Raw genomic sequence first — 26,294 nt, forward strand, 5'->3', positions numbered from 1 at the left:
ATTTCTGAGAACCTGAATCTAGAAGCGCACGCGCAATGTGATATTTACCCCTCGAATCTGCTATTTTTACACAGGCAGTTGATAAAATTGTTTGCTGCACAGAGGGCAATGCAGTTATGGTAGTTAGAGAAGTGTTATTGTTTGCTATAGTTTCATTGTTTTCATGTTTATTACTAGAGATTTCCTCATGAATAAGAGTATTGTGCCATTGCTTACATTTTCGGCAAGGTCCTAGTTTGCATTTAGAACGAATATGGCCTGTTCTTAAGCAGTTTAGACATAATTTGGCTTTATTGACAAAATTGCGCCTCTCAAAAATAGAAAGCCTAAGAAATTGCTCACAGGAATAAATTGAATGATCGCCCTTGCAGAAAACACAACCTTTGCTAGTACCGTTAAACTCGCTTGTAGAAGTAAAACTTCGAGCATACCCTTTAGACCGTTGTTTGGCATCGAATTTACCCGATTTCTCTTGTATTGAAGGCTGCTTTTCAATCTTACCCTCTATTTTTTCTAAATAGTCTGCACGATCCCTTAGAAATCGCTTTAAATCGCTCCACGTTTCGTCTTGCATCTCTTTAGTATGTTTTTCCCAATCACGTAAAATATTGTTGTCAAATTTAGATGTAATCATATGAATCAAGAGTAGATCCCAATTGTCAGTACTTTTATTTAAATTCTCTAATGCCTGCAAATGATTAGAAACTTCATCAACCAATGCTCGTATTTTGTGTGAAGTTTCCTTGCTTATTGTTTCTATATTAAAAAGTGCTTTTACGTGCTTGTGAATTAACATTTTAGCCCTATCGTATCTTTCGCATAGTGAGTTCCAAGCACTGTTGTAATAAGAAGCCCCGAATTTAATTTCTTTAATGACTTGTGCCGCGGAACCTTCTAATGAACCTTTAAGATAATAATATTTTTTCATATCGTCCAATTTTTTATTGCTGTGTATCATGGCTATGTAAGTATCGCGGAATTCGATCCAGTCCTCGTAGTTACCGCTAAATGTTTTTAGATGCATTGGAGGCAAAGAACTCAAATTTATATTGTCATTATCAGGAATATTGCTTGAATTTGAATTATCGTATTTGCTTATCAAGTGTTTGGCTAGTGCCACAGAATCGAAATAATTATTTTCGAAAGTGAACCTTTCGTTATCCTGAGTTTGTTGTAATTCTAGTTCTCCCTCAGCATTGATATCGATATCGCTTTGAATACTATCGAATTCCCCACATAATGGTTCTATCTTTTCTAGTCTTAATTTTAATTTTAAAATGTCCTGTTCTGAAATATTTGCCTCATTTGCCATATTGTTAACTATGCTAGTAAAGCTTGATAGTTTAGAATTTAGCGATGTGCGGCGCGAAATGAGTTTTTTCAGTTCTGCTTTCATGTTTAATCGAGTGCAAACACCACCAAAGATCGTTTAAATATAGTGTAATGTTAGCTAGATATGTTTGAAAAGAAAGAAAATAAAAAATATTTTAAGTTGAAAATTGATTCACCCTGTATATTGAATTTGCAGTAATTTTAACCTACTTAAAATAAATATCGTATTTGAGGTGACTGTAATATAGTTCAAACTTAAATTTATAGCTTTATTTTCAAAACAAATAAATTAAATTAATGAGGCTATAATAAAAAATGTTATTGTTTGGAATAGATAAAAAGGATCGCTCACCAATTTGCCGGTAAAAAGTGTTTGTCTTTCTTTTCTTGGCGTCGACACAACCGTAGAAACTTGAATTTCAGCCTTTCTATAGTTCGTCAAGAAATGTTCCATCCGTGCTCGTTTGGACCAATAATGTTTATTGTATTGTAACTAGGCAAAATTAAAACTATGGTGGACTGTAAAACACTGGCTTTAATGCTGTTTAAAACAAAAACATTGCCTTTTGTAAAATGAAAACTTATACGAATTTATTGTCTTTTACCGAAACTGCCTCACTGTTTGCTGCTTGATGTCTAGTAGTCTCTCTTCCCCCTTGTCGTCTTTTCGGTGCGCGCACTGCTGGGTGAAGACACGCACACTGTTGCCGGTTGTAATAAAAAGTCTAATATAATTGTTTGCGGCGCAAACATAGACCATATGCGTTTTGACAATTTTCAATAAAAGAATTGAATATATAAGAAACTGCTGCTACTGGATCATGTTTTTTTCTTTCTTCTCGATCATCTGGATTATCAAAACGAAGAACTGATAAAATGACTGCAAAACGCTTTTGATTCATGACAGTTTTAAAAATTTCCCTGCCAGTTCCATCTGTTGCAAAAAGCGTTTTTATATTCTCATGGTTCGATTTGAATACCGCAGAATATACGAGGAGTCCTATGAAAGCTTTAATCTCCGTTATGTCAATATCCTTGAGGTCATGTTTATTTGAATCATTATACTTTATTTTGATTAAATTCAATTTATGATTGGTTCACTGAATAACACATACTAACATATTTTCGTCAAACAATAACTGCCATACCTTTAGAGGATCAGCTTCATCTCCAAGACTTCGTGCTTTTGTTATTAGGACGGGAATTTTTGTTACTAAATTATGTTTCCTTGTACGAGATACTGGTCGAACTTCAGATTTACACCACCTGAATCGGTTTTTTCCGTAGAAATATGTTTGATTATTAGCCTCAACTATATTTTTTTCCGAAATATTTTCTTCATCACTTTCCGTAGAAATTTCTGAATCCGTCTGGCTATCAGATTCCAAATAAACATCATCTTGTACTCGATCAACATCACTAGCGTCACTATCTAATTCGTCAAACCACTTCAAAGCTGTATCTTCAAAATCAGCATCGGTAAAACGGATTTTTTTTATGGACCGGCCATGATTGTAACAAATACGCGACGTTTTCAATGAAACAAAATGTAACCTGAACCGAGACGTGCCGTCTAACAGACTAACTAAAACTGATTTTCGGTTATAACTTTTAAAATACTTAAGTCGGGTCACTAATAGTCAACGAATAATATAAAGAATAAATGAAGTGATGTGCCGATGGGCGGAGTTATTTGTACAGGGTGTTAAAAATTCTTTATGCTGTAGTCTGTCAGACGGCACGTCTCCAGTTAAGGGTTAAAATGATATATGGTTGAATGCTCGAATAAATAAACTTTAATCAAATAAAAAAAATTGTATTTGCCGATGTGAAGTCGGAAGACCAGGTATAACAAAAATCGCCGAACATTTCTCAACCTCCAGTACTTTAAGGATGTTCAAACACTGTACCTTATGTAATATTGATGAAGTAATGAATACACGAAAATGTATTGGAACTTTATTCTGGCATATGAGTGGAGGCCAAAACAAAATATTCAACTATTGTTTGTCAAGAGCTCGGTGAGTTGTTGAAAAAGTTTTGCCATACTCTGTGTTTAGAAGTTTCAGAAAACCTATAATCTTGCAATCTCAAAGAGACGTGGTTTTGACGACACTTTATTTGCATGACTTTTATTGATGAAGTCAATTCAAATATTTGTATGCGCCTTACAGTACTTTTGAAAGTGAACGAAATGATGGTAGAGTAATTGAAGTAGCTCGGTGACGAGAAACTATTGAGTCATCATTAGAAGGCTTAAAAAAGTACCCTGGAAAAATTGTTCGACCGCTAAAACAATCTGTTAGTTATTTTGTTTCAAATGACATTTATCTTGGTAAGACTATTAAGCTTGAATTGAATAGAATACAATGTTTTGTTAAGATTTCACAAAGAATAGGAGTTAGATTAAAGACCCTTCAAACAACAATTGGATACAATCGACTTACACCTACACAAATTGAAACACTACTTACGCCATGTAGGCGAAATAGAGGATATTTCTTAATCACTATAAGATGCAATGAAATTGAAAGTTTTAGAAGCAATCAAATATATAAAATGCGACGCAATATCAACGGGAAAGCCAACATACTGGCCTACTGACATAAATGAAATCCCAGACCTTATCGACTTCTTTGTAGTCAGAAATATTTCAACAAATTACACTGAGATAGAAGAGGCATTGGATATGAACTCGGACCATTCTCCAATTATTCTCACACTCAATGACACTGTTATCAAAACAGAAAGCCCCCTAGACTTGTTAACAAAAAAACTGACTGAAAAAGTTTCCAGATAGACCTTGAAGAGAAGATTAACCTCTCAGTTCCATTAAGGACCGTTGATCAACTAGAGGCAGAAGTAGAATTACTCAATAAAAATGTACAACAAGCTGCTTGGAACAATAGCACGAACAGTGTTGAAAGAATAAAAGGAAATAACTACCCGAAAGAAATCAGAGAAATGATAACCGAAAAAAGAAAACTGAGACGCAAGTGGCATCAGTCTAGAGCACCAGTTAATAAAACTAGATTAAATAATGCCACACATAAATTAAACAGAGAAATTCATAAAATTAAAAACGAATCGGTTAGCACCTACCTAAGTGAACTATCAAATGATAGCGCTACTGATTACTCATTGTGGAAGGCTACCAAACGATTAAAAAGGCCAATCTTACAGAATCCACAAATTAAAAATACTAATGGTAGCTAGGCAAGAAGCAATATACAAAAGGCCAACAGGTTTGCTGACCACCTAGAAAATACTTTTCAACCAAATGAAGAACAAGAAATAATTAACTGGGAGCTCCCTGATCAAGATGAAATGGAGATTAGCCCTGTAACTCCAAAAGAAGTATATTTGGAAATAAAAGAAAATATAAATTCAAAGACAGCTTCTGGATTTGATCTAATTACTGGGGAAGCGTTAAAGCAACTTCCAAGGAAAGTTATAATAAAATTAACACATCTTATAAACGCTTCCTTTAGGCTGAGGTACGTACCAAAGTTATGGAAGGTGGCAGAAATTATTAGGCATTTCACTGCTACCTGTCATGTCTAAATTATATGAAAAATTACTCTTGATTTTAACTAAGAGACTAAGAGACTAAAACCGATTATAGTAGAAAAAATCTAATTCCTAATCATCAATTTGGGTTTAGAGCAAGCCACTCAACGATAGATCAGGTGCATAGAATAACAACCTAAGAAGGAAAAGTCTGTTCCGCAATTTTCCTCGATGTAGCGCAGGCTTTTGACAAAGTGTGGCATGACGGATTATATCATAAAATGAGATGCTACTTACCAAAACAATATTCTGAACTACTAGAATCATATATATCTGACAGATACTTTCGAGTTAAATATGAGGAAGTATACTCAGAATTAATGGAAGTTAAAGCTGGAGTTCCACAAGGAAGTGTCCTGAGGCCAGTGCTATACCTACTCTATACCAGCGATATTCCATCATTAGAACCTAACACAATTGCGACATTTGCAGACGACACATGCATTTTAGCAGTCGGACAAAACCACGAGCATGCAGCAACCAAGCTACAGAACTCTGTTGAACAAATTAACATCTGGACCAGGCGATGGCGTATCAAATTAAATGAAACAAAATCTGTTCATGTCAATTTTACTAACAAAAGAGAACAACATATCCCAGTTATAAATAGAAACCAAATACCTTATGCAAATACTGCATAATATTTGAGTATGACATTAGAATCCAAGCTACGTTGGAAAGCACATATTAAGAAAAAACAAAGAGGAATTAGAAATTAAGTTCAGAAAGATGTACTGGTTGATGGGGAAAAAATCCACTCTGTCTACTTATAACAAACAAATTATACAACGATATCAGAATAAATTATTAAGTAACATCGTTAACGCTCCATGGTACTTCAGAAACTGTGATCTTCATCGAGACCTCCAGATAGATACGGTTATCCAGACAATAAGTAAGTTTCCAAGAGTCATGAACAAAGGCTCTCCAACCACGTGAATGCCGAGGCCGTCAAACTCCTAGACAACGCCAACCAGATAAGAAAACTTAAGAGAACGAAGCCGTTTGAGTTAGTGCTATAAGTGAGTGAAAGTGAAAAAGCAGAGCAAATTGCGGCTAAAGTGTACACGTTAGCTAGTAGTACTATAATGTATTAGAGCCTAAGGAATATTGCTGAATGTAACCTTAGATAAGTTTTTCGTAATATTTGTATATAGAACTAACTTGCTTATTGATCAGAGTGAATGACCAGATAGCAATAATCATAAGATTCCTGTTGGAGTTTTATTAAATAAATAAAAAAAAAATATAAGATGCAAAAAGTAGTAAACATATGTTTATAAACATACAAGACGCAAAGTCAATGAGCAAAATCTGTGATCAAAGAAAAGATGTATTTGCATGCTTGGTGGACTTCGTAAAGGCATTCGATAAAGTAGAGCATGTAAAATTAGTGCAGATAATATAAAATAGTGATAATATATATTTTAATGAATATAAAAAAATATCTAAAAAATATTAAATATAAATAGTACTGGAATGAAACTGCTATCGTAAAAATTGGAGACAACTACTCAGACAAAATCTCCATACAACGAGAAGTCAGACAAGTTGCATTTTCTCTCCATCATTGTTCAACGCTTAGTCGGACCACTTATTTTAAAAGGCACTTAAGAGACAGCATATGGAATAAAAATCAACGGTGAGCCCGAGCTACTTAATGTAATTGGATACGAGGACGATAAAGCAATTCTATCCGAAAATGTTGTCTCCAAAATCTGCTTGATCGTATTTACGACTTAGAAGAGGAAATGGGCATTAAAATTAACTCAAATAAAAACACATTTTTAGTCTTTAGTCGTAACCCACATTCAGATGCAGAGCTTTAATTATATGGAGGCCAAGTAGAAAAATTTCACAAAATTGCATATTAGATCCAGACATAGAGAATAGCAATGACTAAAACTGCTTTTATGAAAATGAAGACATTTATTTGCAATAATCATCTTAGTTTAGAACGAAGACAAAGAATTTTAACTGTTATATTTGGTCTGTACTTTTGTATGGAGCCGAAGTATGGACACTAAAAGTATGAAACATGAACAGAATTGAATAATTGAAAATGTGGATTCATAGACGTATGCTAAAGGATACCTTGAAACGCAAGAAAAACTATTGAGGAAGTACTAAGGAGGGTCAACAAAGATAGAGAACTGCTAAAGATTGTTAAACATCAAAAAATGTCTTATCTGGGACATATAGTGAGCGGAAATCGATACAGAATACAACAACTAATCCTTAAAGACAAATTGGAAGGCTGTAGAGGAGTAGAAAGAAAACAGGTTTCTTTTTTAAAAAACATTTGCTAATGGACCAAGATACCAAATTCAGGACAATTATTTCATGTGGCAAAAATCGAGAAGTTGGTGATCACTAACGTCGGATAATTCTGATATGGAACGTAAAGAAGATAGATAAAAGAGATAGAGAAGTTGAAGATGATACTTTATATCAATAAAATCAAGATAATGAGTTTAAAGGCAAACATTCAAAGATAATAACATACAAAGGTGGAAACCTAGAGAAGGTCTCAACATTTGAATACCTAGCAAGTATATTTTCAAATGATGGAAAATGTATTATACGCTAGACAAAACAAGATACGGAAAAAATTAAATAATCAACAAAACTAAATTGCTAGTATATAATACGATTGTAAAAACATAAAACATAACAAGAATATTAAGAACTAAAAGAGAAATATAGTTCAATAAAGAACAATTAATTAAAGCTATTAATATTTAAATAACTGTACTAAATATGTTTCAAGTGCTTCCTTACTTTGTCCTTTTTCTTCTTATAGTGCCGTGCACCTATAGTGCGTTGGCGAATTATCTTAAGGCCAGACGTCTTTTGCGGCGTGCATTTGTCCAGTTTCCTTTAATTTTTTTGCATTTCTCTTCTGTATGAAGATAGTTAGAGAATTCATCTTGGTCTTAACTTAAAAAAAAAACGCCTTAACTGGACAAATTAGAAAAGGCATAACTCTAGGAAGTATGCTTGCACCTCCTCTTTATAATATTTACACTAACGATTTGACACATCATCTCGGAACAAGACGTGTTATTTATATATAATATAAATAACACGTATAACGATACCTCGCTGGAAAGACAGATCTATCTCTCAAAATAGCAATATGAGACTGGTGAATGCCCTTGTATTCTGAATATTTTTATACGGGGCAGAGACTGGGACTCTTCGCGGACGCGAGTGCTAAAAAATTGATGCTTTTGAGATGTGGTGCTGGAAAAAAATGCTGCGCATACCTTGGACAGCTCATACGACAACCGTTTCCATTCTAAACCAACTCGAGGTTAAAAAAAGACTCTCCACAATATGTCTACAATGTATTCTGCAAGTTTCGGTCACGTGATTCGCAGAGGTGACAATAGTTTGGGTAGATTAATTGTTTCTGGAAACGCTCCAAGGTCAAGACGACGATCACCAACTAGATGGTCCGACCAAATTAAGAATTCAGCTGAAAACTCATTCTGCGAAGCTCTAATGGGAAAACCACAAGAGAGATATATAACTCGTTGGCTGCTCAAGAAAAAGGTTTTAAAGAAATAGAAAATAAATTGTCGGCTGCAACAGAATACTACAACAAAAAATCGCTAAGACGAAACCCTAAGGAAACTCAATTACATATAAGCTTATCATCTAAACGACATTGCTACATGAAGGTTGAATAAAAACTTGGGGAGTAAAACTCTTAGACCATTGAACAAAAACAAAATATTTGGGGCTAAAATTGAATCACATTCTTAGATTTAAAGGTCAGTGCACGGACATCAAAGCAAAAATTTCCTCAAGAAATAACATACCTAATTCGTAAGTTAATCGAAACAAGTTCGCGACCTTAGCCAACTGGGTTAAGAAAAACAGTCCTGACTTTGTGTTTATCTGCTGCAAAGTATTCGGCCTCCAGTTTGGACCCGCCCTGCTCACACCGCTCACTTAACTAATAACTTATGTGAAATATTTCCAAAGGTTACAAAATGGGATAGACAGTATCGGATTCAGTATCCGAAAAAAGCTCAAATAAAAAAACGCAAAAGAAATAAACGCACAAAAAAAACTCACACAACTTCACAAGAAATATCCACACGTGTAGAATTGCACACATGGATTAATTCGCACAAAAAACCTTTCATGTATCTTTTTTTTCTTCTGATGCACGTCATTACTGGAGCTTTGCGATCACTACATTAAAATGTTCTAGATTTCTTTGGTATAGCTAAGAATTCTGAGTTAAGCCATTCCTTTATTATTACGTCTTCAAAGTATGTGGGTATCAGTAAATATTTTATTTTACCAAAAAGTTTCATTTTCTATAAAGTTTAAATAAAAAATATGGATGTTATCAATTTCTTATATACCTAGGTATTAATATTACTAATCGATTTGACTGAACAAAACTTATTGTAAAATAATAATACCTATAATAAAAAAATTCTTAATAACAGTACCTAATTATCCCATACAATTAAACAGTAATATCAAATATTTACGTTTTATGAACACAAATGCTCATAAGTATTAAAACTTCCTATTTTATCCCTGATAACTTTTATGTTATTGTAATCAGGAAAAATAGAGAATTTTTTTTTTATTAAATACAGGGTATTCTACTAAAGAACTACAACTTTGGTTTGACACCGTGTTAGAGAAGGCTTAGTACCTCCATAATTTTAAAATGGGTAAGAGGTCTAAAATTATTTTTATATATACCTAACAGGTATTTTATAATAACGTAACCAGTAATTTGACTATTTTAAATTAAATACTTTGTACCTTTTTGTTCTATCAAGAAGTGTATTTTTACTCTACTTTCAAAGATATATTATAAGCAAAACGAGAATATCTACAATTACAATAAAAATAAAGGTTTCAACTAACTGTTGCGTTCTGCACATACGATGACCTCAATATAACAATTGGGGTCATCCTGAAGGGGGAGGGAATGATATTCTGTTCAATCTAGAACTCGCTGGTTTCCCCCTTTCGGATTGGGTATGTATATTTAACTAAAGAAAAGAAATGAAAGTTGGACTGTATAAAACTCTATTTTAAAAAGAGGTGTAATTAAACATAAATATACATAACCCAATATACAATTATAACTAAAGAAGAATATATACAAACTTAAATATTAGTCAATACGAGAAACGACACACAAAAAGAGAACCATAAACAAAACAAAACTGTCGATTCTAAAAAATTACTGATCGAAAGCAGTAAAATAATTTGGTATATATACCACGTTATACAGAGAAATAATATTATAAAAAAATAAAAATATGAATATATATGTCATATAAAAACAAATTATTAAACTCAATTCAAACGTATACTCATAATACACATTATTAGTTAATATACATATATAAGGTAATAAACTACACAACGCTGTGATATACATACAAAAATAATAGTGAAATTATTATAATCTAATAAATATACAAATCTCCGTAAAGGTAATAAAGTTTAATGTTCTCAATAAAGTTCAAAAGTTCAAAATCGCGACACAATATGTAATAATTGGGCACCAAATAAACGTACTTAGCCCATGCAGCAACAAAATTAATGGTGTATTGTTCCTTACCCAATGAAAAGATAGCACCCCGGCCACCGCAAAAGATGTCTTCACCGACAAACAACAGGAACCACAAAATTCCTAGTGCAACTTTTCTGCATCAAACGACTTTCTCGGTCAAAGGACCGATGCCAAGTGTCTTAGGTACCTTTTACCGAAACGCCTATACACATGTGTGTGGTTTGAGAGATAAAACTCGACTCTGATTGTGTATGAAATGCATCCCCTATGGTGATATTTCGCAGATGGCTGGTCTTGCAAATTAGTTCTTAACACAGATGTATTTTTGTACGGGCTGTAAGCTGTAATCTTGATATACGGGGAGAATCAAAACTACTACAAAGTCTGTTAATATTTTATAAATGTTTATACACAGTTGCGAAACTGCAACATTCTCCCCGCGTTGGCATACGTGCCAATAAATCATAACTGTACTTTGTACTCCCGACGCACTGTACAAATTACGAAACCGTAAACACATCTTCGGTTACGAAACGAACGCCACACTTACAATACTACGAAGAAATACATTTACAAAAGAGTACAAAGAACAATAACTTATACATCAAACGATAATAGAATAGAAATACATAACTACATACTAAATATACATCACTACAATTATACAATTATCAGTACTATACATAAAACAGATTTCCTCTCTTATAGGAAGTGCATTCCTCTATTATCCTAGGATACAATACATGAACTTGACGCCATCGAGATGTGACTACTCAAGCGAATCCTCAGGATATCATGGACGGACCAGTTAACCAACGGAACCGTATGAAAAAGAACGAGGAAAGAAAGAAAAGTGATGTATATGATTAGAAGACAGAATGTCTCGGACACATGATGAGAGACGGCACTCAATATAAATACTAAAAATAACCTTCTAATAGTTTTCGAATAGCAAAGAATTAGGAGAAGACAAATATCCTGGTTAACAAACCTAAGGAAATGGTTCTCCGCAACAACAACTAAGTTAAGGACAAATAAACAGAATAATTGTAGCCCGAATGGCCACTACAATATTCAAAACGAATAAGCAGCAAAGGCAAAAGAAATATCGTATGAATTGTAACACTGTCCCTAGATATTAGCAATCTACCTGGACAGACATAATCATGACGAAAATACGAAAATGTAAAACGAAGAAACTATATTCTTCCATAAGCTTTATCCATAAAAGATAATTATGATAATTTGAACAACAATAAGCAAATTATATCTCAGGTTGAGACTTAGCTCCCTCTCGATAAAAAGCGGCGACTAATTCTAAGCTAGGAGTAGACTTAGTCAATTAGAATAAATCAGAATTACGATAAATAAAGAGATAACAGAATAGATAAAATACGAACATTATAATATTTAATAAACCAGGTCTTTTTTTTTACATAAAAAGGCAATTTTGAAACGAACGAAAAACAAAAGTGGTGCGACTTCAAAGAATTCTTTGTACCTTAAAGAATTCGTACAATGTTACAAGAAATGTCTTAACTATTAAAACGTTAAAACCGTTATTTTAATATAACGTGGCGCAAATACATAATCAGATAAAGCTATGTAAGCTTTAAGCAAAAAATATATTCCATAATCTATGGCAATAAAAAGAAATCTCGAACAGGTAACACAATGATAGATGGGACTCTCAACATTATAAAATGTGCAACAACTAAGTCCGAAATGATGTCTACAATTGGACGTACCTTGGGGCCTTACACGGCTCCACCGTTTGTGTGTTTTAAACATCTTTAAAGCAACTAGATTGTTCGAAGAAAGAAGAAAATGATGCTTTTGAGCATAAGGAATGGTAGCATTCCTCAACATACCGCTAACTTTCGCACGGTGAATAATTTCATCTGGAAATAAATTCGGAATATCCAACTGATTATCCGGATTGGCAATACCGGATGGCAACGATTCCAATAGACGAGGAAACGAGAGACTTTTTAAGTCTTGAACAATAAGCAATTCAGCTTGCTTTTTACGAACGTTTCTGATAAAACAAAATACAAATGCCTTTACTCGGCTTAAACTAGAAAGATAGGAGTACGTTTTAAACATATGCACTCCGAATGCTAAATCTAGAGATAGGTGTAATGCCACTCTAGGAACTTTTGACCCAATTATGGTCGCAATATCTAAGTTAATAGCTTCTTTAGAATTGTCTCTGTCACGAGACGATAAGAATTTTGGCTCACAATACCAAGATTTCGATCGAGCAAGTGTATCGGTGTTAGCTCCCCGCGAAGCTGTATCGGCGACGTCATCATCAGACACCCCATCATGGAAATCATGCAAAGAAAAATCCTTGGGCAAGGATTGAATATTAGAATGGACCTGAGGCCCAGAGAGATGTACATCATTAAAGGATAGCCCCGTAGAATAACTCGCGTTTGTAAGAGCGTCACGAGTCTCGTAGGACTCACTATCATTTACCATTGTAACAGGTGGAAGGGAATATGCAATACTGCTAAGGCCCGTAGGTAACGCCTTACGGACAGTATCTACATGAGCTAAAGTCGAGGATAGCTGACCTGACGAACTAGGCGCCATCACACGAGGTATTCGAGACGTGGATGTCTCGAAAGAAGGTTGAGGTTGTGAAAAAGATGAGTCTTTTGACATATAATTTTGAGAAGATTTAACTACATTGAGTAGATGGCATAAATCTGAAATAAGTGTGGAAGGTCTTTCCCCCACATGTAACCTAGAAGAACAATGGGATGCACTACCTACTTTATAATACGTAAAGGATGAGAGGACGGGCTCCCATATTATAAGTCCCATTGCCTTACAAAACAAATCATCTACAATGTTTCGATCCTCGCTATCTTCAGCGGAATCTACCAATAAATTCTCGATTGCATCCTGTGCGCATTCATATTTATCATATTCAACCTGTAAATACTCACGACGAACTTTCAAAAGATAATCAATATCCACCAATGAAACATTTTCTCCAATCCAATTACAGTGACGAATAATTGCATTCTTTGCAGACCGTCTCTTGAATTTGAGGGTATCCATTGTTTAGACAAAAATTGAGCAGCTAATATTTAAAACTGACAAGACAAAAAAAAAGATTGTGAATGAGTAAGAGTAATTGTAAATCCCTGGATTTTTTACAGAAACAAACCAAAGAGATACTTGTAATAGTCGAAAGCAGGTCTCTATAATAAGACAACTACAAACAAAATAAAAAAGAACAGTCTCCACAGACCAGGTATCTTATCAAGGAAAAGATATATCCCAAGATAAAACGATTACAATCTGTTACTAATGTCCCTACAATCAGGAAAAATTAAACAAAAAAATGGTTGCAATAACCGAAAATACTTTTTCCACCCTCACAAACACTAACGAACACCAAAGAAGAAACGTCTCTACGGACTGGGTATCTTTTTTCACAAAATAAATACCCCAATGTAAATGGTTATACTAACCGCAAAAAGGTCTTTAGCATAAGAAAACCCTGAAAAAGTAAAAGTAAGAATGTCTTTCGGCAGACTGAGTATATGCTTAGACAAAAGAAATACTCCACTAAAAGCACTATCAAAAAATCAGCAAGAAATAGGTATAAAAACCTGAAAAAGGTCTCTGTCATAAGAGCACCTTGAATAAAGTGTATAAAGAATAAATAGTCTTTCGACAGACTAGTTATCTTTTATGGTTATAAAAACCGTAAAAAGTCTCTGTAAAAAGAGCACCTTCAAAAAAATTAAAGTAAAGAACAAGATCGTCTTTCTGCAGACAACTGGATATCTTTTAGTATAAAAGATATACCGTAATGTAAAATGGGTATAACAACCGCAAAAAAGGCCTCTGTCAGGAGAACCACGAGAAAGCAATGTGTAAAAAAAAGAAATATGCAATAAATGGTTATAACAACCGCAAAAAGAAGGTCTCTGTCAGAAGAGCACCTGGAACAAAGAATGTAAAGAAGAAATAGTCTTTCGGCAGACTAGATATCGTCTTTCGGCAGAAGATTAGGTAACCTTTTTCATAAAAGAAATACCCGACTATATAGTTATGATAACCGCAAAAAGGTATACAGTAAATAAACCTTGTACAACGTAAAAAGTAAAATGTCTTTCGGCAGACTGGGTAACTTTTCAGATAAAAGAAATACCCGACTATACTATGGTTGTGATAACCGCAATAAGGTCTCTAGCATAAGAGAACTTCGACAACGAAATAGTCTGTCGGCAGACTAGGTATCGTCTTTCGGCAGACGACTGGGTATCTTTTCCAGATAAAAGAAATATCCCAACAAATAGTTATCACAACCGACTAGGCTCCTACCATAAGGAACCCGTGAGCAAGACAAATAAAATGGTTATCATAATTGATAAGCCTCCTACCATAAGGAAACCGCAACTACACATGAAAAAGAACATGGAAAAAGGGTATCTACTACCAGAGAACCCCAAATACACACAAAAACAGAAAAAGAAGAAGAAAATCCGGCTCGAAGGACCATTATGTTGCGTTCTGCACATACGATGACCTCAATATAACAATTGGGGTCATCCTGAAGGGGGAGGGAATGATATTCTGTTCAATCTAGAACTCGCTGGTTTCCCCCTTTCGGATTGGGTATGTATATTTAACTAAAGAAAAGAAATGAAAGCCAGTGGACTGTATAAAACTCTATTTTAAAAAGAGGTGAAATTAAACATAAATATACATAACCCAATATACAATTATAACTAAAGAAGAATATATACAAACTTACATATTAGTCGATACGAGAAACGACACACAAAAAGAGAACCATAAACAAAACAAAACTGTCGATTCTAAAAAATTACTGACCGAAAGCAGTAAAATAATTTGGTATATATACCACGTTATACAGAGAAATAATATTATAAAAAAATAAAAATATGAATATATATGTCATATAAAAACAAATTAATAAACTCAATTCAAACGTATACTCATAATACACATTATTAGTTAATATACATATATAAGGTAATAAACTACACAACGCTGTGATATACATACAAAAATAATAGTGAAATTATTATAATCTAATAAATATACAAATCTCCCTAAAGGTAATAAAGTTTAATGTTCTCAATAAAGTTCAAAAGTTCAAAATCGCGACACAATATGTAATAATTGGGCACCAAATAAACGTACTTAGCCCATGCAGCAACAAAATTAATGGTGTATTGTTCCTTACCCAATGAAAAGATAGCACCCCGGCCACCGCAAAAGATGTCTTCACCGACAAACAACAGGAACCACAAAATTCCTAGTGCAACTTTTCTGCATCAAACGACTTTCTCGGTCAAAGGACCGATGCCAAGTGTCTTAGGTACCTTTTACCGAAACGCCCATACACATGTGTGTGGTTTGAGAGATAAAACTCGACTCTGATTGTGTATGAAATGCATCCCCTATGGTGATATTTCGCAGATGGCTGGTCTTGCAAATTAGTTCTTAACACAGATGTATTTTTGTACGGGCTGGAAGCTGTAATCTTGATATACGGGGAGAATCAAAACTACTACAAAGTCTGTTAATATTTTATAAATGTTTATACACAGTTGCGAAACTGCAACACTAACACCTAATTAAAATTAAGCACTTGCTAATCTACTCAGAGTCACTGCTATCACTAGTATATCTTATAAATTTATAGTTAGTTTGGTTAATGCTGGTAAATAGTTGACATAGTCATTTTCCTCTCCGATTACATATTTGATTACATTTTTCCAGTTGGTTGTTGTGAGTTCTCTTCTAATTAACTGGAAAACAGTGGACGGAAATTTAGGAGCCACGTTTCCTCTCCTGATATTTTCTTTAATTTGAGCCCATATTAACTCTATTGGGTTCACTGTACAATAATATGGAGGAAATCTAAGCACGGTATGCCCATTACTGCGTACACAGTTATCAACAAAATATTCCTTCTGATACAGTCTACTATGAGCAACCTCCAACAATTGCTTTTTACTACATGATGCCTCAAAATGCAAATCTTGTATTTCTTATCTTCAGTTGTGTCTACGAATTGGTTGTTTGTAATTTGAATATGTATTATAATTGTTGAGACTGTGCTACATTTTATAATTTATCTATAATAAATATTAAAGTGAATCTTGTTGTTGCATTAGCTCTGTTTGATACGTTAGTGAATACAGATAAAGAAACTGGGGACTCCTGTCCAAGGTATTTGTAAAACTGGTTGGGTTGAAAGGCATGAAGGTCATCTTCAGTTCCAGGGCGAATCAATCATCAAAATATACAACGCTCTTGAAACAATTTCTACGTGGAAAGACAGTAAAATGTCAGCTGATGCATTTTCATTAATGGAAACTATTAGGGGCCCAGAATTTCTCATTTCAGTAGTTTGTCTTAGTGATGTTTTAGGTACAACTGTATCAGTTAGTCGTCTTCTTCAGTCACCAAAATTAGATTTGAAGAAGGCTACTGAGGCCATAGAGGACGCCAAATGCATTCTTCAAAATAAAAGATCTTCAAATGCTAATCCTGTTTTTAGCAAACTTTACTATGAAGTGAACAAAATAGCTGAACAACTAGACATTGAATTGAAGATGCCTCGTATAGTTTCTCGTTAAACCTGTCGTCAAAACCAATCTGCTAACTCTTGTAAAGATAATTTCCGAAGATCTATTTATTTACCCCTTTTAGACAATATCTTAACTGATTTAGAAGAACGACTTTCACCGAAAGTATGAATCTATTTAATCTTGAGTTATGTTTTACCTAAAACTTATAACATACCAGAAGATAAAGTTGCATTAAAAAAATTGTTGACGTCTTCTAGGATATTATTAGACCAACTACTTACTGCATATTCCACAGTAGAACAAGAGTTTTCACTGTGGATTCAAAAGTGGAAAACAGTCGTGTAAAATAATGGAAAACTTTCAGATTGTATTTTAGAAGTATTAGAAAACTGCGATATTCATATGTATCTAAATATCACAATATTTCTGCAAATATTAATTACACTGCCATTGCTATAATTGCGTGCCCTCCAAGTAAAGACTTGGCAGGACCCTGGGCTACCTGGCCTTTCGGCATACGCCCGTTAGTGAAACCTCTGCCCCTACGAGTCCGACACCAAACTCCCGTGGGTCCCCCCGTGGGGGTACCCCGTGGGGTTACCACGACACGTCTACTATACGCGACCCGTGGGGGCTCCACCTTCCCCGTAGTACCTGTGTTGTGAGTACCTTGCCTACCCGTTACTCCCACACTACAAGCGGGTGTCAGTGCAGCAACAGCAGAGCGTTCCACGCTCAAGCGTCTAAAGACTTGGCTTAGAAATAGAACTTCGAAGAAAAGGTTAACTGGCGAAAAGAATATATTTTATAAAATGATATAATATTTACTTATCTTATTCTTATAGTATTTTTAATCACTGAAATTTTATTTACTACTTGTTACCGGCTGTTACTGACAATTCGTGAGAAAAATTTCAATACCGAGTAAAAAAATATTTTACTCACTTGTAGCCTAATATGCCTAATTATAGACCTAACTATTCTTAAATTATATTATGTTTTTTGTTGAATAAATTAATTTAAATAAAATGCTGTTTACACTTCCTCTTAAGGTTCCTTCTTCATTACGGAAGGGTGGCTATAACTACAGCAATTATCTTGAGCTGTTCTTAGTATCGAATGTGTGTCCATGCCTGTCCATGTGTTGTTTACAATATTTAGGAGTTCTATCAGTCTTCATTATTCTCAGCACCTCGTTGTTGGCCACGTGCTCTGTCCAAGAAATCGTCAGCATCATTCGAAAAACACACATTTTAAAGGCTTCTATACGCCTCATACTTGTAATTCCTAGAGTCCATATTTCCACACCGTATAGCAATGTTTTTTGTTGAATAAATTAATTTAAATAAAATGCTGTTTACACTTCCTCTTAAGGTTCCTTCTTCATTACGGAAGGGTGGCTATAACTACAGCAATTATCTTGAGCTGTTCTTAGTATCGAATGTGTGTCCATGCCTGTCCAGTCTCTTACATTCTTCAGCCAGAAACATTTTCTTCTTCCTGGACCTCTTTTTTCTTCTACTTTCCCTTCCATTATGAGTCGTAGAAAGTTATATTTTTCTGCTCAGTAAATATGTCCTAGATCACTCGTTTTTCTGTTGTTTACAATATTTAGGAGTTCTATCAGTCTTCATTATTCTCAGCACCTCGTTGTTGGCCACGTGCTCTGTCCAAGAAATCGTCAGCATCATCCGAAAAAAACACATTTTAAAGGCTTCTATACGCCTCATACTTGTAATTCCTAGAGTCCATATTTCCACACCGTATAACAATAAGGAATAAATGAATGTTTTTACAAATTGATAACGGATATCCAACGATAAGATAGAGTTTATTAGGAATGTTTAATACATTCATTAATGTTTACACTTACATTGAGTTATTGCATTTAAATTACTTAACATTGGTTTATACTTATTTATCTTTGGTTTGTTCTTGATTTTGTAGCCAAAGGATAGGTGGGTTTAAATTAATTGTTTTTCAAATACCTAGTTTAAATTGACAGTCCTTGATTTTTCAATATTTATATTTTAATAACTTTCCTTTAGTTTAATAGTTTTGTACACTTGATTTTACTGTCATAGAGTATGTGGGTATAAACTATTTTTTTTCTGGTTTAAATTTAAGACCCCTTAATGTTGTACCCTTCTTTGCACCCCTAGGGTATTTAGGTTTTAATAACTTCTCATTCGTTTAATGAGGCGCAAATCATATCAATCGTAAAGGTGCAAAAATCTAAATTCTATATCAAAATCACCCTCAAGACCCTTGACCCCCTCACTTGACAAAAAATTTGTGGGGATCAGCCACTGAAAGGTGCAAAAACCTAAATCTTGTATCAAAATCACCCTCAAGACCCATGACCCCCCCTGACAAAAATTTCTGGATCTGCTACTGTAACTACTCCTGGTGGAGTACTTTTATTTTAATTTTTATTGCATGCATTTATTACAGACAAATATATTTTTACACAGTCTCACCGAAATACGAGGCGACTCGTGTACTTAAATATGATAACTTGTCCATGCCCATTCTTTCATAATACTTTTCTACTAAATTGCCTGTAAAGTTTTTTCATTTTACTAGCATAGGTTTTTTAGGGCTGCAGTCAGTAGGTTTGGTCGGGATGTTATAGAAACACTCTTTTGACTTTTGGTCGAGCTTTCGAAATTCTTTTATTCCTTCTTCAAGACACTGTAATTAGAAGAAAGTGTAAATATTTACAACATATCTCAAATTGTCATTACAACTTACTAGTCGTTGAGATTATTTTTCTAAAGCTACGACACTCAACATTAAAAACACACATATAAAATATAACATTTAAAATAATGGACAATATACATTTTCAAATTTAGTTGGAAAGTTAAAATTTTGTTAGTGACATCTTTTTATGGTGTGTTTTGACTGATCCATAGAGAACAGAAAAAAAAACAAAAATAGTGTGATTAAAAAGTAATTAGGAGTTCTTGCTATTATATTAATGGAAGTAGTATATTAAACCTGTCTTGATAGTATGCAACATGTTTTGTATGCAAGTGTATTACGGTGTGTATATGTAAAAGTAAATCTTTATTTTATTTTTGATGTTTTGTCAGTAAGTAACAATAAATGTTGCTCAAGTTATCTATGTCTGACTTTTTATTTATACAAGACGTACTAGATTTTATAAAACACATTTCCAAGAAAATACGTTTTGAATGCTTTTTTTTTCCTTTGCCAGAATACAGGAATATTCGAAATTAAATTCATGTTTTAAAGTTAATGCATGTTCTGTGAGCGCACATGCGTTTCTCTTTTTGGTTTTTATGTCGCTGCAATGTGATATTACTCTATTGTGAAAATTACGGGATGATTCTCCGATATACACGTTTTTACAATTGGCACACGGTATAGAATAAACAACATTCGATGACTCCTGTATTGTGAAAGGATCCTTTGTCTTTGTGTACAACTTCGATACCGTTTTCACATTATTAGTTGCAATTTTTAAGCGACTAACATTTTTGAAAATGTTCAATAGCTTAGGTGTGAGAACTGGAATATAGGGTAGGCAACCATACGTTATTTTAGATTGTGGTAGCTCTGATGTGTTCTGTGTCAATGTCTGTGTCAGTTGTCGGACCTCATTCACCTCATTATTATGAAAATTTTGGTTGTCAGAAAATTGCAAAGGAAAAGGAGAACCAAAAATTAGTTTATTCAAAAGCCCTGTAGGATAGGAGTTCTCTTGTACTATAGATCTCAACTTTTTTAGTCCCTTGTCCCTGAACTCGATGTGTGATAAGTTGATAAGCCTAGTTTTAAGGGCCAAAACCAAATTTGTTTTCATCTTAGATGGATGTTGAGAATAAAAGTTTATGAAACGTTTACTAAAACAAGGTTTACGATACCACTCCGTCCTTAGCATGCCATCACTGCCGCGATGTATAAGCATGTCTAAAAACGGAATCATATTATCAGCTTCTCTCTCAACTGTAAACTTTAAGTGTTCAAACTGGGCGTTAAAAGTGTTTAGAACATCAGATACTTTGTTTTCAGGGACCGATAAGATCAAATCATCTACATATCGTTTGATAAAAGGTATGTGAAAAGGTATCTTTTCCTTACATGTTCTTATAAGTTCATCCAATACAAAGTTTCATAGTATGGGGGATATTTTGCTGCCCATTGGAGTGCCAAAAATTTGTTTGAAAAAATTACCATTAAACAAAAAGATGTTAGAGTCAAAAATAAATGTTAAAATTCTTAAGAAATCATCTAAACTGATCTTGGTATGCAGAGAGATGCTGTTCCAGTTATTTTTGATGCTGTTGAGAATAGCATCTAGTGGTAGGTTTGTAAATAGTGACACAACATCTGAACTAATTAGTATATAATTATTCGGAACTTTAACATTATTAATGAAGTTACTAAATGTGAAAGAATCTCTAATATAGAATTCATTGGATTCGTTGTAGGACAGATATGTACAGATATCCTCACAATTTCCTACAACGAATCCAATAAACTCTATATTAGAGATTCTTTCACATTTAGTAACTTCATTAATAATGTTAAAGTTCCGAATAATTATATACTAATTAGTTTAGATGTTGTGTCACTATTTACAAACCTGGAACAGCATCTCTCTGCATACCAAGATCAGTTTAGATCATTTATTAAGAATTTTAACATTTATTTTTGACTCTAACATCTTTTTGTTTAATGGTAATTTTTTCAAACAAATTTTTGGCACTCCAATGGGCAGCAAAATATCCCCCATACTATGTAACTTTGTATTGGATGAACTTATAAGAACATGTAAGGAAAAGATACCTTTTCACATATCTTTTATCAAACGATATGTAGATGATTTGATCTTATCGGTCCCTGAAAACAAAGTAACTGATGTTCTAAACACTTTTAACGCCCAGTTTGAACACTTAAAGTTTACAGTTGAGAGAGAAGCTGATAATATGATTCCGTTTTTAGACATGCTTATACATCGCGGCAGTGATGGCATGCTAAGGACGGAGTGGTATCGTAAACCTTGTTTTAGTAAACGTTTCATAAACTTTTATTCTCAACATCCATCTAAGATGAAAACAAATTTGGTTTTGGCCCTTAAAACTAGGGTTATCAACCACACATCGAGTTCAGGGACAAGGGACTAAAAAAGTTGAGATCTATACTACAAGAGAACTTCTATCCTACAGGGCTTTTGAATAAACTCATTTTTGGTTCTCCTTTTCATTTGCAATTTTCTGACAACCAAAATTTTCATAATAATGAGGTGAATGAGGTCCGACAACTGACACAGACATTGACACAGAACACATCAGAGCTACCACAATCTAAAATAACGTATGGTTGCCTACCCTATATTCCAGTTCTCACACCTAAGCTATTGAACATTTTCAAAAATGTTAGTGGCTTAAAAATTGCAACTAAGATTGTGAAAACGGTATCGAAGTTGTACACAAAGACAAAGGATCCTTTCACAATACAGGGGTCATCAAATGTTGTTTATTCTATACCGTGTGGCAATTGTAAAAACGTGTATATCGGAGAATCATCCCGTAATTTTCACAAGAGTAATATCACATCGCAGCGACATATAAACCAAAAAGATAAACGCATGTGCGCTCACAGAACATGCATTAACTTTAAAACATGAATTTAATTTCGAAGATTCCTGTATTCTGGCAAAGGAAAAAAACCATTCAAAATGTGTTTTCTTGGAAATGTGTTTCATAAAATCTAATACGTCTTGTATAAATAAAAAGTCAGACATAGATAAATTGAGCAACTTATTCTTACTTACTGACAAAACATCAAAAATAAAATAAAGATTTACTTTTACATATACACACCGTAATACACCTGCATACAAAACATGTTGCATACTATCAAGACAGGTTTAATATACTACTTCCACTAATATAATAGCAAGAACTCCTAATTACTTTTTAATCACACTATTTTTGTTTTTTTCTGTTCTCTATGGATCAGTCAAAACACACCATGAAAAGATGTCACTAACAAAATTTTAACTTTCCAACTAAATTTTAAAATGTATATTGTCCATTATTTTAAATGTTATATTTTATATGTGTGTTTTTAATGTGGTGCGTCGTAGCTTTACAAAAATAATCTCAACGACTAGTAAGTTGTAATGACAATTTGAGATATGTTGTAAATATTTACACTTTCTTCTAATTACAGTGCCTTGAAGAAGGAATAAAAGAATTTCGAAAGCTCGACCAAAAGTCAAAAAAGTGTTTCTATAACATCCCGACCAAACCTACTGACTGCAGCCCTAATAAACTGTGTTGTTTGTTTATATCGACAGTCAATAATATCCAGTATTTCTTGTATATATATATATATATATATATATATATATATATATATATATATATATATATATATATATATATATATATATATTATAGTTAGGTTTTATTTTATTATCGAAAAAAAAGCACTATGATATGCGCCTTTTTCAATGTGCGCATTTATATATGAGAGGTTTTTCCCTGTGCAATTTATCCATTTCTGAATATGTCTTGAAGGCTTATGTAAAATTTCACTTTTTCTGTGCCCTGATTTCATTTACCTACATATTTTTAATTGTTATTTTTTCCTACATTAGGACAATTCAATTAATTCAGAATTAATATTACCTTCAAATTTGAAGGAAAACTGTCAGACTAATATTATATATGGCCCCTAAACGGCAATAAAATGTAACACGTATACCAATATTAATATTAAGGTTTTTTTAATAAAATCAACAATCTGCTATAATTTTACGCTTTTTTTAAATGCTATAAAAAGTATAAAGTAAACAAAACAATAACAGTAATTATTACGTTACCTACCCTAAACACATTATTAATATAATATGTTTTTCCTTTATGAGTAAGCCAATTTGGACCTCTTCGATTAGTTTGCAAAACAGGAGAAACAAAAGCACTATCACTCTGTTTCTGTAGATGTACACTGCAAATATAACACACAAACCACAGTAAAACAATTTTACAATTCATTCTACCGTCAAATAGTGTTTAAACGTATACATAAACTTATCAATCAAACTAAACAAATTAAATATATTCGTAAATAAGTAGTATAACCAACTGCTATCCTTGTTTGCGAATTCCGAGATTGCATTCTAATTGGATTTGAATCTTTTATCTCGTTCCAAGTGATGTTGGTAAACTGGTATTTCCACTTTGGACTAACCTGTCTTTTGAACCGTGATGTAAATAATTTCTGGCAATTTTTGTTTATTCTTTTATAAATAAACTCAATTTTTGTATTAATTTTATATGTTCCACATTGAATTAAATTATATATACAGTGTGTCCAATTAAGTCGGCACCATATGGAAACCTTTTTTATTTTTAGTTTTATGAAAAAAAGGTATTCTTAATAAAAATTTCCCACTGAACTAAATTGTAGTAAAAATCAGCATGTTGCTTGTTATTTAAAGAAGTTATTCGTTAACCGTTGGTAGGGATTGCCAAGTTCTTGTAAATTTCAAAATCTTGTCTTGATCTTGTGTTGATTTCAATACATGATCAATACAAGAAGTAATTTTATATTTCAAGACATAGCTTGATATATTATCGAAACGTACGGTCGTTTGCGATAATTAAAGTAAATCTGTTAAACGGTAATTAAGTGAATTGTTAAAAAACATGTTTTTGTATATATCGGAAATCAGAATGGTAAATAAACAACATATTTATTTTGTACGTAACAAATAAAATCTGATTTTAAATTGCTGAAATTGATTATAATAGTGTCGTTCCTATGGCTCACACATCACAGCCATTTCATATGTATCCAAATCAAATACCATCCGCACCTATGATGCAATCCGGGTTTCTTGGAAACCAGTCAGTAGCGTGCCCCTCTCAAATTCAGATGTACAGTGAATATCCACAACAATCTCAAATCTCAAATAATCACATCGAATGCTTTACCAATCTCTTATTTGTTTACCACTCGTATAATCCATAGATACCAAACCAAATGCCATATTCTACCTCATTTTCGTCAATACCTTCATCTAACCCTAATAACGAATGGCATATAGTTCCCAGTAGGAAACGTCCGAGAAGTCCAGAGAAAATAAATAGAAAATCGGCAAGAAAAACCAAACTCAATGAATATTGGCTAAGCAATAGATTCAGTAGCCTCAGTGAAGAGTCAGAAAAATAAACTATGGAAATATCAGATTCAAGCACCAAGAAAGAACCCAAACCAGCACCAATATTTGTCACTGGAGTAGAAAATATAAATCCCCTCATGACACTGTTACATGAAGAAATTGTAGGTAAGGTGGACAAACCTTATCTAAAATCATAAAAGCCCTAAATGGGAAAAACACGTAATATCATACATATAAAACTAAAGAAATGAAAACATTTAGAGTAGTACTAAAGACCATTCACTCATCAACAAACATTAAAGACATAGAAAAAAGCGTAAAGGACTTAGGACACAAGCCCACAAACATCTGGAATACCTAAAAAAACGACTACGTATGTTCTTTATAGATCTAAAACAAAATGAAAATAACAAACACATATATACAATGAAACATCTAATGCACTCAAATGTAGGTTTTGAATCACCCGCCCCAACAGAGAGATACCACAGTGCTTGCGATATCAAGGATATGGACACACACAAAATTTTTGTCACAGAAAGTCTCGCTGTGTAAAATGCACAGAGAGTCATTTTGCAAAAAAATGTACTCAAAACTCAAAACAGAAATTCAACCATCCAAATAACAATAGAACATCCAACATTCAGCTAGGAATCACATACTCAAGTTGAGTTGCTTTCATCAAGTCCTCGTAGACACATCGTCTCAGGACCAGCAACTTCATGTGGAGTCGTACGTCGCCATGTTACCAAATCCACTGGTAACTTTAACATCATAATATTTAATACCATATAATGTAAACTAAATTTAAACAAACAATTTTTAACGGGTTTTTACCCACATATTTAGTGGCTCAATATATGTATACCTAGACACTGATGATGGAATATGGATTTCGAAAACGTTTTGTGATATAGCCCGATTGGGTCTTTAAATTATATACCTTTTATAAAGGATTTTAATAAAAATTTTTGTGATATATGGTATACAGCCAATTACAGGAACTTAGATTCCTTGTGGACCTTGGTAGAAGAACGAGTTATAATACCATTGTCTGTCTTTATCTTAAAAACTCTGG

The 26,294-nt window shown here is 33.4% G+C and overlaps 1 protein-coding gene across 1 annotated transcript in view; it reads right to left on the reverse strand.

Annotated features, from left to right (window-relative positions):
- Nucleotides 1-24,263, reverse strand: part of LOC140448418 (C-type lectin mosGCTL-7-like) — a 36,557-nt gene extending 12,294 nt beyond the window's left edge. Inside the window, exon 1 of the mRNA XM_072541501.1 lies at nucleotides 23,919-24,263. Within this exon, the coding sequence (XP_072397602.1) occupies nucleotides 23,919-24,086 (168 nt within the window). The 5' untranslated portion in view covers nucleotides 24,087-24,263. The remainder of the gene's footprint in view (nucleotides 1-23,918) is intronic.
- Nucleotides 24,264-26,294: the final 2,031 nt, after the last annotated feature.

This window comes from Diabrotica undecimpunctata, chromosome 8 (assembly GCF_040954645.1).
Source record: "Diabrotica undecimpunctata isolate CICGRU chromosome 8, icDiaUnde3, whole genome shotgun sequence".
NCBI classification, from domain to species: domain Eukaryota; kingdom Metazoa; phylum Arthropoda; class Insecta; order Coleoptera; family Chrysomelidae; genus Diabrotica; species Diabrotica undecimpunctata.